At 41.4% G+C, this 14,454-nt stretch overlaps 1 protein-coding gene across 1 annotated transcript in view; it reads left to right on the top strand.

Moving 5' to 3' along the window:
• Positions 1-13,019, top strand: part of LOC139662047 (tenascin-like) — a 53,931-nt gene extending 40,912 nt beyond the window's left edge. The window contains exons 12-22 of the mRNA XM_071540635.1: positions 2,276-2,398; positions 3,618-3,761; positions 5,486-5,605; positions 8,240-8,389; positions 8,594-8,736; positions 9,025-9,157; positions 11,038-11,189; positions 11,274-11,370; positions 11,460-11,615; positions 12,566-12,729; positions 12,887-13,019. Coding sequence (XP_071396736.1) covers positions 2,276-2,398; positions 3,618-3,761; positions 5,486-5,605; positions 8,240-8,389; positions 8,594-8,736; positions 9,025-9,157; positions 11,038-11,189; positions 11,274-11,370; positions 11,460-11,615; positions 12,566-12,729; positions 12,887-12,985 — 1,481 coding nt within the window. The 3' untranslated portion in view covers positions 12,986-13,019. The remainder of the gene's footprint in view (positions 1-2,275; positions 2,399-3,617; positions 3,762-5,485; positions 5,606-8,239; positions 8,390-8,593; positions 8,737-9,024; positions 9,158-11,037; positions 11,190-11,273; positions 11,371-11,459; positions 11,616-12,565; positions 12,730-12,886) is intronic.
• Positions 13,020-14,454: the final 1,435 nt, after the last annotated feature.

The following is a 14,454-nucleotide window of genomic DNA, read 5'->3' as shown; positions in this document are numbered from 1 at the left end:
CCTACATTTGGAAACAAATCCACCTTATCACACTATTCACTTTTACTGAGAACGTTACTGAATAGATCTATAGCCTCACCGCACCTTTTCAGGTATCTCTGTTTTTCTAGCCTGGCTGTTATATATTTAGCCATTATATGAGCAATTCTCCAATGGACCTCCATGATGGCACCAGCTGGGGTTGCTGGGAGATTTGTGACACACCTGAAAAGCCTCTATAGCTGACACAAGGCACATAAGCTAAGAAAACTAGCTCTTCAATGATTGACTACAGAAAGGTAGAAGACTCAGAGCTATCGAATGTCTCTTTTTTTCAAACAATTTTGGTGGTTGAGTTGACATCAAATTGCTGAGTCCACCTTTTTTTTAAGAAAACACAAAAACAAAATAACAACGCCATTCATTCACTGCTGCTGTGGTCTTCTCTCACTCAGGGTAAGCTAACAGTCAACCAGCTTCACTGACACCCTTCACCACTCACCCACCCCAGGGTAAGACCATGCTGGTCTCTACGTTTGGTCTTTCTTCACCTTTCAAATCCAAATGCGAAATGTGCAGATTTTAATCCTATGAGTTCACAAGAAAATGAATTATGGAGTAAATCAAAGAAATCAATTAAATGTGGATTCTATAATTATTGTTAATAGGTCTGGGTATCAACAAACAATATGTATCAGTACCATACCAATTTATGGTACAGATGTATTGATTTTAAAGCATCAAAATGCGTTGAAAGGTATTGCAACACTTTATAATAGAGTTTAATAATAAAAACTTTTCTTGTTTATGAACACTTGCACGTGTAATCTTTTTAGGAAAGTAGTATGTACAAATGTCACGCTATGCTTTTCTTTCATATAATGTATTGAAAAAGGTAATTCAGAAATACTTTTTGAAAAGTAGTTGGAAGATTAAAAATATCAATTGTTAAAAATGTTGTCGTTTCAAAAGATTTCTGTTGATACCCAGCCCTAGCGGTCAGGCCTCTGTATTTCAAAAGGGTGATGAATGAGTTGGTCTGGGAAATCATTCACACTCAAGGTTGAAAATCTGTCGCCAAACACATTTCTCGACGCTTTAAATGTGATTCCTCACTTTCAGCTCTTCAAATTTTGTGTTGAATTAATATTTGGATGTTTTTTTGTTTTTGTTTTCATTCAACCTTCAGCAACTTTGTGGAAGTGTCCCTTTTCTTCTTTTGTGTTCATTTCTTCCTGCCACTCTCTTCTTTTCAGGACTGAACGACCAGCTAACTTTTAAAATTTCATCATTCTCTCCGTCGCTGCTGTCCAGGATCCATCGTCTGCGTTTAATTGTGACTCTATATGTCCGTATATGCCGTGTATACTGTATATATGTTTGCACTGTACATATATACACGTACTCATTGGAGCACTAATAGTAACTGTGTGGATGGATAAATATGTACATAATGTACACACTGTATACTGTATGACAGAGTAGCAGTTTCCATTATAATCTTAAAATGTGTTTCTTTTCACTCCTTTTGTGGCCATTTTTTTTAATCTTTCCCAACTATTTAAATCTGTTTCTCTTCCTTAAATCTACTATATTGTCTCCTCTGTCCCCTGATCTCTTACTTTCTTCCTTCTTCCCTTCTCTCCCTTCTTCCTTCCTTTTCATCCACTCCCTTTTCTGCTTTTTCTTTTTCGTTTTCACATCACTTCTCATCATATTCTTTCCCTTCTTACTTTATTCCTTCTCTCGTTCTTCCTTCTCCTTTATGTTCTCCCCTTTCTTACTCCTGTTTTCACACTATTCCTTCATTTGTCCTTCTCATCATGTGTTCTCCCTTTTTTCTTATTGCTTCCTCTAATTTCCTTCCTTCCCCCCTCCTTCCTTCTTCTTCATCCATTCCCTTTTCTGCTTTAACCCTGTTTTCCTTTTTCATTTTCACGCTTCCTTGATTCATCCTTCTCATATTCTTTCCCTTCTTCTGACTTTATTCCTATTTTCCTAAATGTCCACCTTCTCCTTCCTTCCTTCCTTCCTTCCATGCTTCCTCCCTCCTTCCTTCTTTTTCATCCACTCCCTTTTCTGCTTTAACCCTGTTTTCCTTTTTCATTTTCACACTATTCCTTGATTCATCCTTCTCATCATATTCTTTGCCTTCTTCTGACTTTATTCCTCGCATTTACCTCAATTTCCTTTTTCTCCTTCCTTCCTTCATTCCTTCCTTCCTTCCTTTCTTCCTGTCTTTTCCACCCTCCTGCCTCATTCACCCCTCTCTCGCTGTATTCTCCACACCCTCCAGGCCCGGAGCCTCCGACCAACCTGGTGTTCAGTGAGCTGACAGAAAACTCTCTGACGGTGTCCTGGACCAAACCCAAGAACCCCACCAGCAGCTTCAAAGTCACCTACACACACACAGAAGACGGTGAGAACTCAAACTCATGGCTGAATGAAATAAGTGCAAACTCTTAAAATGCAAATACTACATGCACCGTGCATGAAAAGTGGGAGAAATACGTTTTCCCAGCACAAAATGGTTACATGAAGGAGGCGTGACGATAAACAGGCAGTAGTCTGGTATTGAAAAGCGCGGTGGAAAGTTAGGGTGTTGCCTTCAACTCCGACGAGCTCGAGTCAATTCCCAGCTTGTACCAAGAAGATTTCTACTGTGAGTGAAGTTTTAATTTTTAGTGAAGGTTTTTCTTCTGACCATGACCAAAGCCTTTCCAAAACCTTAACCAAAGTTGTCTTAGTTGCCTAAATTTAACCATTAGCTACAGAAGAGGATTAGGGCCACATGTGAAAAATTAATTTGAGTTTAAAGTCAGAATTCTGAGAATAAAGTCAGAATTCTGAGATTAAAGTCTGAATTCTGAGAATAAAGGCAGATTATTCTCAGAATTCTGACTTTAAACTCAGAACTCAAATACATTTTTCACATGTGGCTCTAATCCTCTTCCGTAATTAGCCAACCTTTAGCTGAAAATTTGTCCAATTCGTGGTGGAGGAACGTAATCTTCGCATAATTCGTGTCCACAACACATAATCTGCATTTCAGACGTGCTCATTTCACAGAAATTTTATGACATCACGTTGGCTTCATCCTACAGCCATTTTGCAACTTTGCATTTTGGCGGCCCTGAGTGGTGGTGAGAGATGACAGTTTGAATTTTTGAAAATTTGAAGGACTTCATTCCCTAGAAATCTGTAACATGACATCAGTAAACTGCTGAAGGGGGTGGAGGTAGTGGAAAAAAAAAATTATTTTCACAGCAGGTTCAGCCATTGTTGGCAAGTCAAACTTTGTCTTCACTTGCAGCTGTTTAGGAGAAAGTTTCGTATTTTGTTTTGATTTATCACTTCCTGTGCGGGGAGGATTTCCCGCCAGTGACCGTACCCGACCCCTGAAATGAATTTGGGAAAATAGAATGAATCCACAGCATCTCAATTAGGGGGGATAGGACGCTCTTCTTTAGACTTTTAAGATGTGTATTTTTCTGCAAAAATCTTTCCTAGCACAGCCTTACATCAGCAGTATCCTCCACTGTAGTCTGAAAAGGATTAAGCACTTAAGAGAAAATTAATGAATGAATGAATCACTCATCCTGGATCCTCCCTGTGTGTTTCCTGTCCCGCCCCTCCAGGCGAGCCGGTGTCGGTGTCGGTCGGCTCGGACGACTCCACCCTCGGCCTATCACAGCTCTCCCCCGGCTCCACTTACGAGGTCAGCGTCATTTCCGTCCTCGGATTGGACGAGAGCGATCCGGTCAAAGACTATGTCACGACACGTAAGTCCTGCAGCACTTTGAACCGGGTTATTTTGTTTTATCGTAAATCTAACTTGATCTTTGACACACTGAGAATGATAAATCCGTACTTTAGGCCAGTGGTTCTCAACGTGGGGTCCGGGGACCATCAGGGGTCCTTGAGGGGGTTCCAGGGGGCCCCCAGCAAATCGATGAATTGTTAAACTTTTAAACACTGTTAAACACAATTAGAGAATGTAGAAGAATGACTATTTTGGTCATAGTTTCACTGTTATCTCTCTACCTACAATACAGACAGTCATGGAGTTCTGGACAAAATCATATCTAACAAAAAAAATATTCTCCGATTCGGGTCCGACTGAGAGACAAAATCTCATCAAATGGGGGTCCATGGCCCTAATGTGGACTACATTAGGGGTCCTTGATATGAAAAAGGTTGAGAATCACTGCTTTAGGCAGTCTATTTTAATAATAGAAAGGCCAAACTGTGGTCAGTTGACGCTTGTTTTTAATTTTAGAACTGAAGCTTTCAAAATGTCTCTCCATGAGTTTCCTAGACTCAATATCTTATTAGGTTTTCAAAATTATGCAGGGAAATAGTATTAATAATTACATTTACCCCTTCAATTGAAGTCTTGTTGAATTTCTCTTGGACCTACAAAATCCACCGGCCTTTCTAGTGTTAAAAAGCAGTTTTGGTGATCATTTAACTTTGAAGAATTCGGACTAATATGTTTTTACTGCAGAGAAAAGAGTTTTCTGCTGTCTTTTTTTGTACAGAACTTAGTAGAATTAATTTCCAGATAGTTTTAGAGCAATAAACTTTATCTTGGTGCATTAACAATTAACAGAAAAATATTTTATTTTGCTCAAATGGGTTTCGGTCATTGGCGAAGTGGATAAGAATTGAGATAAGAACTTTTAACCTTGTGCTTGATGTGAGTTTCCTTGTGTTTCCTCTGTAGTTTTTATGTGTGTGATTTCAGTATTTTTATGAGTTGTGCTCTTTCATAACGGCCGGAGCAGGTGCTGGATCTGGAAAACATCCGTGCATTTTTACATTTTCTCAGAGGATTCTCACGCTGGACCGGAGTCAGCGCTCTGCGTTGTTTCAAAACACTTTCTCAACATGTGATTCCCATCGCTGCCGAGGAAACTGCAGACAAACCAAAAGTCACAATGTGATAACTGATTCAAAGTCTGACTCTCTCTCTCTCTCTCTCTCTCTCTCTCTGTTTCTCCTTTTCTCTGTTTCTGTCTCTCCCTTTCTCTCCTCTTTTCTCTCTCTCGGTCTCTCCCTTTCTGTCCTCTCTTCTTTTCTCTCTCTCTCTCTCTTTCTCTCCGTGTCTCTGTCTGTTTCTCGCTCTTTCTTCCTTTTTTCTTTCTCTCTCCTTTTTTGTGTTTTTTGTATGCATCTCTCCTTCTCTCCCTTTCTCTCTCTCTCTCCCTATCTATGTCTATGTCTCACTCTCCTTTGTGTCTCCTTGTTTCTCCCTCTTTCTCTGTCTGTTTTTCTCTCTCTCCCCTTTCTCTCTCTCTCTCTCTTTCTCTGTTTCTGCACACACACACACACACACACACACACACCACAAGACAGAATACCTGACAAAAAATGACAAGCTTGGCAGGTGGTTTGATCTTGTATCCAGACTTATCAAGTTTATTTCAGGGTATTTTTCAGGATATCTACCAACATGACAGTCTCTCTATCTCTCTCTCTCTCTCTCTCTCTCTCTCTCTCTCAGTCCCTGACCCGCCCACGGACCTGAAGGCCATAAACGTCACCGACACCACGGCCCTGTTGCTATGGCGACCGGCATTGGCCGCGGTCGATAAGTACGCCATCGTCTACGGCGCGGGGACAGGTGAGCGGTGCCGCTGTTTGTTGAATATCCGTTACTGCAATGCCTCATGGGATTGCAAGGCGTCCCAGCTCATGAAAACTATGCTGTGTTTCTCCATCACCTGCTCATGTGTACCAGCTATATGTGATGGAACGGTTCCACCAGGCTGTCTGGAAATGATTTTTCCACTTCTCAAGCTGTTTATGTTGTTGTCCGGTTAAAGTTAAACTGAATCCATCGGAAGCTTTTCAGGAGGCAGAAGGCAAGTTAATTTAAAAAGAAATCCTTATCTACAATGACGGCCTGGAAAGAAGTGAAAATGCCTCTTGATCGGAAATTGGGGGAAATGGAAAGGAGAAAAAAAGAAGAAAATAAAGTAATAAGTAGAAGAAGCAGGAAAAGGAGGCAAGAAAGCCAGTAGTTTGCAGAAGGCAAGAGAAAAACACAATAAAAACACAGTAATGTAACAACAAAAAGAGACCAAACTAAACTAATAAGGTTCAGTAAATCTAACACACATAGGCCTACTGTATATAAAAGCTTAGTCCAACTCTAAAAATTTTAAAGAGTGCATATTAATCTGATAAGTCAGAAAAAAAGCCTTCTTTTCTTTCTATTCTATTCTGTTCTAGTCTATTATATTCTAGTTTAGTCTATTAGGTACTGTTCTGTTCTGTTCTGTTCTGTCCATTCCATTTTATCATTCAAAATCTATTGATTGATTCTATTCTATTCTATTCTATTCTATTCTATTCTATTCTATTCTGCCCGGGTCAGAACATGCAGATGGCAGCAGAAGACTTCACTTTCCGGCTTTATCTGTTTCTCATACCAATATGGACGAATAAAACTTAGTTGAACTTCAGTAAACCTAAATATTAGAGAAGTTAAAGAAGGGATTATAACAACAAGGTTTTGAATCCTGAGCTGTCTGGGAAAAATTTGGAAAAAACGTATTACTGTCTCTTCATTCAACACCAAAAACACCCTTGAGCAAGGCACTTCAGGTAAAATAAAGATACATAAACAGCCTAATGGTGGATGAGCGCTTAGAGACACTGTCCTGCAACTGAAAGGTCGCAGGTTCAATCCCCTGCAGCAGCCCGTGTGTGTGTGTGTGTGTGTGTGTGTGTGTGTCTCCACCGACATCCATGTGTGCTGTCAAAGAGTTCTTGAGCGAGACACTGAGCAGCAGCTGAATGTGATGTAAACATAAAACACGTGGGAACATTAATCCACACATCGATGAAAGTAATCCAACCTCTCTCTGAAAGTCCCATTTCAAATTTAAAGGACCATGAAGTAAGACCTTCGCTGACCTCTATTGGTGACCAGTAGGAATTGCAGCAGCATTGATAGAATTTCTCCTCCTACACAATAAAGTCACGTTTTAGTAGTGATGATAGTGAATGTGCAGTGGTGGAAGAAGTATTCAGATCTTTGACTTAAGTAAAAGTAGCAATACCACAGTGTAAAAATACTCTGTTTCAAGTAAAAGTCCTGCATTCAATTCTTACTTAAGTCAAAGTACAAAAGTATTAGCATCAAAATATACTTAAAGTAGCAAAAGTAAAAGTAGTCATTATGCAGAATGGCCCATTTCAGAATCATATATATCATGTTATTGGACTATAATTATTGATGCATTAATGTGTTCATCACTTTAATGTTGCAGCTGGTAAAGGTGGAGCTAATTTTAATTACTTTATATACTGCTGGGTAGCTTAACCTATAAAAATAAAACATAATTTATCAGTTGATTTATAGTTTGTATTAATAATTTAAATCGGCAAAGTAACTAGTAACTAAAGCTGTCAAATAAATGTAGTGGAGTAAAAAGTACAATAATTCCCTCTGAAATGTAGTGGAGTAGAAGTATAAAGTAGCATGAAATGGAAATACTCAAGTGAAGTACAAGTACCTCTAAATTGTACTTCAGTACAGTGTGTCTGTGTGTTTGTGTTGGGGAGGACTGTTGTACAGGACAGAATCCAGAAAGTGAGTTTTGAAAGCCAGAAATCTCAGCAGCTGGTGAAGTAATTACTGAGTTATTGGTATTGATTAAAGGAATAGTTCACCCAAAAATGAAAATTCTGTCATCATCTCCTCCCCCTCATGCCAAATGAAACACAGGTGAAATTTGTTAGTCCATATAACACACAGGGAGGCTGCAGCACAACTTGGTAGCAGCCTTCTCCAAAACAACTGAAGTCAATGGGGACCAGTTCTTTAGAGCTCCAAAACAACAACAGCCAAACAATCACACTGTGAACAGAAAGACCTATACACCATTATTTGTTGCAAATCAATCAGCTGTAGTTAAGATTTGCACTAAATGATGGTGTAAATATACTGTAGGTCTTTTTGGAACTCTGAAGAACTGGTCCCCACTGACCTGTGTTTCACCTGGCATGAGGGGGAGGAGATGATGACAGAGTTTTCATTTTTGGGTGAACTATTCCTTTAACAATCCCATCAACCCCTGCAGATATATTATGGTTAGTTTGTGCTATGGGGCAGGAAAAGCCTGACTTACTGCCCCCTTTAATGTAGTCCATCTACGCAGCAGCAGACTACATGTGGGTTGTGTGTGTGTGTGTGTGTGTGTGTGTGTGTGTGTGTGTGTGTGTGTGTGTGTTGACCTTGTCCCTGCAGGGTCGGAGCTGAGGATCACGGTGTCGGGGAACGCAGCGGAGCAGCAGCTGTCCGGTCTGGAGGGATCCACCACCTACACCGTCACCATCCGCAGCCTGCTGGGCAGCAGGGAGAGTCCCGCCGCCACCACCAGCTTCACCACCGGTAGCGGTCAGCACACACACACACACACACACACACACACACACACACACACACACACACACACACACACACACACACACACACACACCCTTGTACCTCTACTACCCACTCACTAAAACCATCTGCAAATAACCGACGACTCATTAAATCCTGACACGCTTCTCCCTGTCTGACTTGTTGGTCTCTCCTCCCGACCTTTGACCTCTCCAGGGCTTGGGAGACTTGCCGAGGGGCCGCGGGACCTCCAGGCCAGCCGGGTGACGCCTCGCACCGCCCTGTTGTCATGGAAACCGCCCTCGACGGCCGTGGGCAGCTACAGGCTGACCTATCAGACAGAGGGTCAAGAAATGAAGGTGAGATCCACTGAAATTCATCGGTGAACGTTTCAAAAACACAGAGTCTGTCTTGAAAAACGTTTATTTTGTTTGTATTTTTTCCTGTTTTGTTGGATGAAAGCTTTATATCTAATTTTCTATTTATATCTATGTATTTTGTCACATTTCAGAATGTGTCTTGAACGGATTAAGGTTCATTAAAACTCACTCAGCACACAGGCGACTCTGTAAACACCCGAACTCACCCGGCGGGGTTTTTCGCCATCAGGATCTGCCGCTTGACTTCCTGGTTCTTCTTCTCCACAGGAAGTGACAGTTGGCGGCGGGGTGACAGAGCACAAGCTGAGCCGGCTTCACCCCGGCTCCACGTACAGCGTCCAGCTGCAGGCGGAGCGAGGAGGACGCCTCATCAGCCCCGTCGCTACAGAGTTCACCACAGGTAACACACAGAGCTGGGCCGTGTGGCTGCAATCAATATCAATATCAATATCAATATCAATATCAGATCATCAAAAGGATTTTTCTATGCCTCAGCAGTGGCCGTTATGTTTTCGGTTTGTCCGTCCGTCCGTCCCATTCTCATGAACGCGATATCTCAGGAACGCCTTGAGGGAATTTCATTACATCTGGCACAAACGTCCACTTGGACTCAAGGATGAACTGATTCGAATTTGGTGGTCAAAGGTCAAAGGTCAAGGTCACTGTGACCTCACAAAAGACGTTTTGGGCCATAACTCAAGAATTCATATGCTAATTATGACAAAATTTAATAGGATAAAATGATGAAGTGATGACATTTTATATCCAAAAGTTCAAAGGTCAACTTCACTGTGACATCATAATGTTTTGCTTACCACTGTAGCTGAGAAAACGATCTTGGGTCATTCTACAAAAACGGTGGAAGTGCTGTCACTTACTTTAGCAGACACCAAAATCCTTTAAGTTGACCTAATAATCACATTAATTATATCTGTTCAATAAATAAAGACTGTCCTTGCAATGATAAACCAAAGTTTATTGGTGGAGGCATACAACCACAAGGCGGTTATTTCTAGTTTATATCGATATATATCACGATATGACTCACATATGCAAAATCACATGTTAAATAATCAAATTTATGTCCATCCCATTGATCCGAATGTTAATAGGTGTGACAAAACTGACATTTTAAAATAATATTTTATAATATTTCTACCATACCTAATTTTGTCAGAGTTTTCAAATACAATTAGCTTATCATCAGTTCAGACAGCAGAATTGTGTCATAATTTCCCAAAAATCTCCACATCATCACCAAATTATTCCACTGAAAGACGATAAACAATAATATTGAATTATCGCCCTTTATTTTAATAGGTGATTCCACTTTTATCATGTGACATGATTGTGTGCTGCATGTGGAAATAAGTGTGATGTAACTGTTTCTAAGATGCAAAACAAATTGCCTCAATGGGGACATTCAAGTTTTTCTAGTCTAGTCTATTCTATTATTCTATTCTATTCTCTTTCAATTTGCTGTGTGCTATTCTGTTCTATTCTATTCTGTGCCATTCTGTTTTAACTATTCTTTTTGTTTGACACTTTTAATTTGCTGTGCATTGTCTGTGTATTGTATTCTATTCTGTGCTATTTTCATTTGCTCTATTCTATTCAAAATTGCTCTTTTCTATTCTATTCTAATTTGCTCCACTGAATTCTGTTTTATCCTATTCTATTCTATTCTATTCTGTTTCAATTTGCTGTGTGCTGTTCTGTTCTATTCTATTGTTTGCCATTCTGTTTTAACTTGTTCTATTATTTTCATCGTATTCTACACTGTTCTCATTTGCTGTGCTGTATTCTATTCTGTTCTATTTTCATTTGCTCTATTCTATTCTATTGAAAGTTGCTCTTTTCTATTCTATTCTAATTTGGTCTGTTCTATTCTATGCTATCCTATTGTATTCTATTCTATTCTAGTCTATTCTATTCTATTCTGTTCTATTCTAGTTTGCTCTATTGTATTGTTTTATTCCATTCTATTCCATTGTATTAACAGTGGGACATCTGCAGTAGATACTCTGTGTTTATGACAGAGTGAAGTGGGTTTGGTTTCCTCTGAGCTCATCGTCCAGTTGGCTGATGGCAGAAGTTGAATCACAGGGCAAAGTTGTTTTTGGGAAACCAAAACATTTGGGAAAAATAAATTAGGAAGTGACGGAGAGTTGGAATAAGTGAGACGAGCAAAATAAATAAAAGTGAGTTGTGTTTTGGTGTGTTTTCTGTTCTCCTCTTCCCTCCGTTCATCCTCTCCTCCTCCTCCCTCCTCTTCCTCAGGAACGCTGCGGTTCCCGTTCCCCTCCGACTGCTCCCAGGAGCTGCTGAACGGCGTCGGGGAGTCCGGGGAGGCGGAGATTTTCCCCCAGGGGAAACACGGCTCGCCTCTGATGGTCTACTGCGACATGGAGACCGATGGAGGAGGATGGACGGTACGGTGATGAGAGCAGTTACACCGAGTTCATCATGCAGACGGCAGGTCGGGTCTGATGTGGGTCTGTGTCTCCTGTCTGCAGGTCTTCCAGAGGAGGGAGAACGGCACGGTGGACTTCTTCAGAGGCTGGAAGGACTACAGCCGAGGGTTTGGAAATCTGAGCGGGGAGTTTTGGCTGGGTGAGAGAGCCACAGCCAACAAGACGTAATAAAGAGAGGACTTTGGACTCAGCAGAGTAGAGATAACCTGTGTGTCTCGCCCCCTGTAGGCCTGGAGAACCTCCACAACCTCACAACGATGACCAGGATGATTCTGCGCGTCGACTTGCGAGCCGGAGACGAGTCGGTGTTCGCTAAATACTCCACTTTTCAGGTGGGGAAGAGGAACTACAGGCTGTCGGTGGCTGGGTACAGCGGGACTGCAGGTGAGGGGAAACACAAAATCTGTAAAAAGTCTCCCGGTGTCTGGAATCTCAAGGTTGGCAAGTATTGCAGACTGTGGCTGGGCTCTGTTTGGGTATATTATCCCTTTAATCAGCATATTAAACGTGCTATATGTAGCATTTTAACATCAATAAATCATTACTATATTAATTAATTTTAATTAAACTTCCAACATGTCGATCCTCTTCGGGGGGCGGGGGGGAAGCAATGAGACTTATGGGAAATGTAGTCTTAAAGGTCCATATGGTGTAAAACAGGACTCCCCTGGAAAATCGATTGAGAGTGTTTTTGGTACATGACACCACACACACAGCTTTGGATGGACCTCAAGACACAAAATAAAACTCTGGACAGTGGAGAATATGGGACCTTTGATGTGAAGAAATACTCCACATCAAAGGTGACCTAACAATACTACTGGTGTGAGATAGAGGAGATCAATCGTCTCAAACACAGTCTCATTTGTTTACGGCAATTATACCAAGTTATCATAATTAATTTGACAATGATATATTGATTTTTAAAAATGCTATAGCACTTTTAAATTTGCTGCATACTAACTGGTGAAGTGAGATAATTAGTTTAAGAGATCAAACTGTACTTAATTGGTTTCTATGCCGTAACCAGAGACTTAGTTAGCTAGCTTACTTGTTTTTTTGTGTTGTTTTTTTTTTTTTTATCCTTATGTATTTCTTCCTCCCCCTCTCTCCCCTCCTCTCCCCTCCTCCTCTCTCCTCCTCTCTTCCCCTCTCCTCTCCTCCTCTCCTCTCCTCCCCCTCTCCTCCCCTCTCTCCTCCCCTCCTCTCCCCTCCTCTCCTCTCCTCTCCCTCTCTCCTCTCCTCTCCTCTCTTCTCCTCTCTTCTTCCTCTCCTCTCCTCTCCTCCTCTCCCCTCCTCTCCCCTCCTCCCCTCCTCTTCTCTGTGGGTTTCAGGTGACTCCATGTCTTACCACAACAACCGGCTCTTCTCCACTAAGGACCGGGACCTGGAGCCCTTCATCACCCGCTGTGCCATGTCCTACCGGGGCGGCTGGTGGTACAAGAACTGCCACGAGGCGAACCTCAACGGGCTCTACGGCATCGACGTCAAACACCAGGTAACGTTACAGTGCAGCCTGATGAGGTGTGATGATGATGATGATGATGATGATGATGATGTGTGATCTGACGAGGTTAACTCAGGAGTCGTGTGGGGAAAATGATGCCTGCTCTTATAAAATGACCGATGTGAGTGTGACTGTGTCTGTGTGTCAGGGGGTGATCTGGACCTCCTGGAAGGGAACAGAGTTCTCCATCCCCTTCACCGAGATGAAGATGAGGCCAGCAGCCTTCACCCCCCCGACCCGAGGATGAGAGGCCTGCGGAGGGAGAGAGAGAGAGAGCGAGAGAGAGAGAGAGAGAGAGAGAGAGAGACGCTTTCTTCATGAACACAAAGGCTTATGAACATGTATGAACTTACAAACACACGCGTGGACGGCCGTGTGGGAATGCATGTGCAAACAGACACGCACACACACACACACACACACACACACACACACACACACACACACACACACACACACCAGGGTTGGGGTTAATCAATCAACTGAAAAAGTAAAATGAAGTATAATTTCATTCCAAGCAGGAGCATTTTGATTGTTTTATTCTTTCTTGCATTTAAAATGAAACACACTTCTTACATTGATTGGAATGAAAGTGATTTCACACACACACACACACACACACACACACACACACACACACACACATACATACACATACACACACACACAGAGCTGACTGAACACACACACATCAGTTCCAGCTGTTTAACAGGAGCCTTGCTCCCACAAGAAGACGTATTTTCATATGTATAGTGGACAGTTATCAGTATGTTACTGTAGATTGTACAGTTTCTAAGATTCCCTTGTTTTTATAATGAGCTCTCTGTAGCAGCGCTGCCCAAAGTTTCCTGATATTCCACAGATCACAACCTGCTCATCAACTGCTAACAGTGATGTTGGGAAAGTTCAAATCATCCAAACAGAGGTGGGGACTCGAGTCACATGACTTGGACTCGAGTCAGACTCCAGTCACAGTTTTAATTGCTTGAGACTTGACTTGATGCATGAAGAGAAGACTTGAGACTTGACTTGACTTGGGTTCTGGTGACTAAAGTCTTGACAAAATTACTTAGATTGAAAGTGATGAGATTTGTTCCACCAGGGGGATGGAGGTGAGGTGGAGTCTGAAGACCTGAAACCTCAACAAATTAAGCCAAAGTGCATCCAGTCTGTTTATGAAACCTACAGACCCTGATAGTTAACAACATCGATACTGCATATGAAAAGTGGGGACTCGAGTCACAATTGTAATCGCTTGAGACTCAACTTGATGCATGAAGAGAAGACTTGACCTGACTTGGGTTCTGGTGACTTGGGACTCGACTCTGACTTGTACTCTGACGACTTGAAAAGGTTTCTAAAGTCTTGACTTGAGATCTTGTGTTTGTGTAAATGACTTAGATTGAAAGTGATGAGATTTGTTCCAGCAGACGACTGAATTTAAATTCTGTTTTCTGAATTTGTATGGAATGATTGAATTTATTGAAGTTGAAACTGATTATAGAAATCAAACTCATGATGCTCTTACCAAGTTTTTATCCTATTAAAACCATATTGCATTGAAAAGTCCTAGATATTTAGTTTTCTTTAAGATATTAAATTGATACTGGACTCTTGATTTGTTCTGACCTGACTTGCTGTTCTACATTTAGACTTGAGACTTGACATTAATGACATGGACTTGACTTGGACTTGACTTGGACTTGACTTGGTGAT

Source organism: Centroberyx affinis, unplaced genomic scaffold, assembly GCF_046629955.1.
Source record: "Centroberyx affinis isolate AG114_WGS23_722 - 3 ecotype Tasmania unplaced genomic scaffold, CSIRO-AGI_Caff_v1 ptg003700l_1, whole genome shotgun sequence".
Taxonomy (NCBI): domain Eukaryota; kingdom Metazoa; phylum Chordata; class Actinopteri; order Beryciformes; family Berycidae; genus Centroberyx; species Centroberyx affinis.
This window is presented reverse-complemented; position numbering and strand designations above follow the sequence as displayed.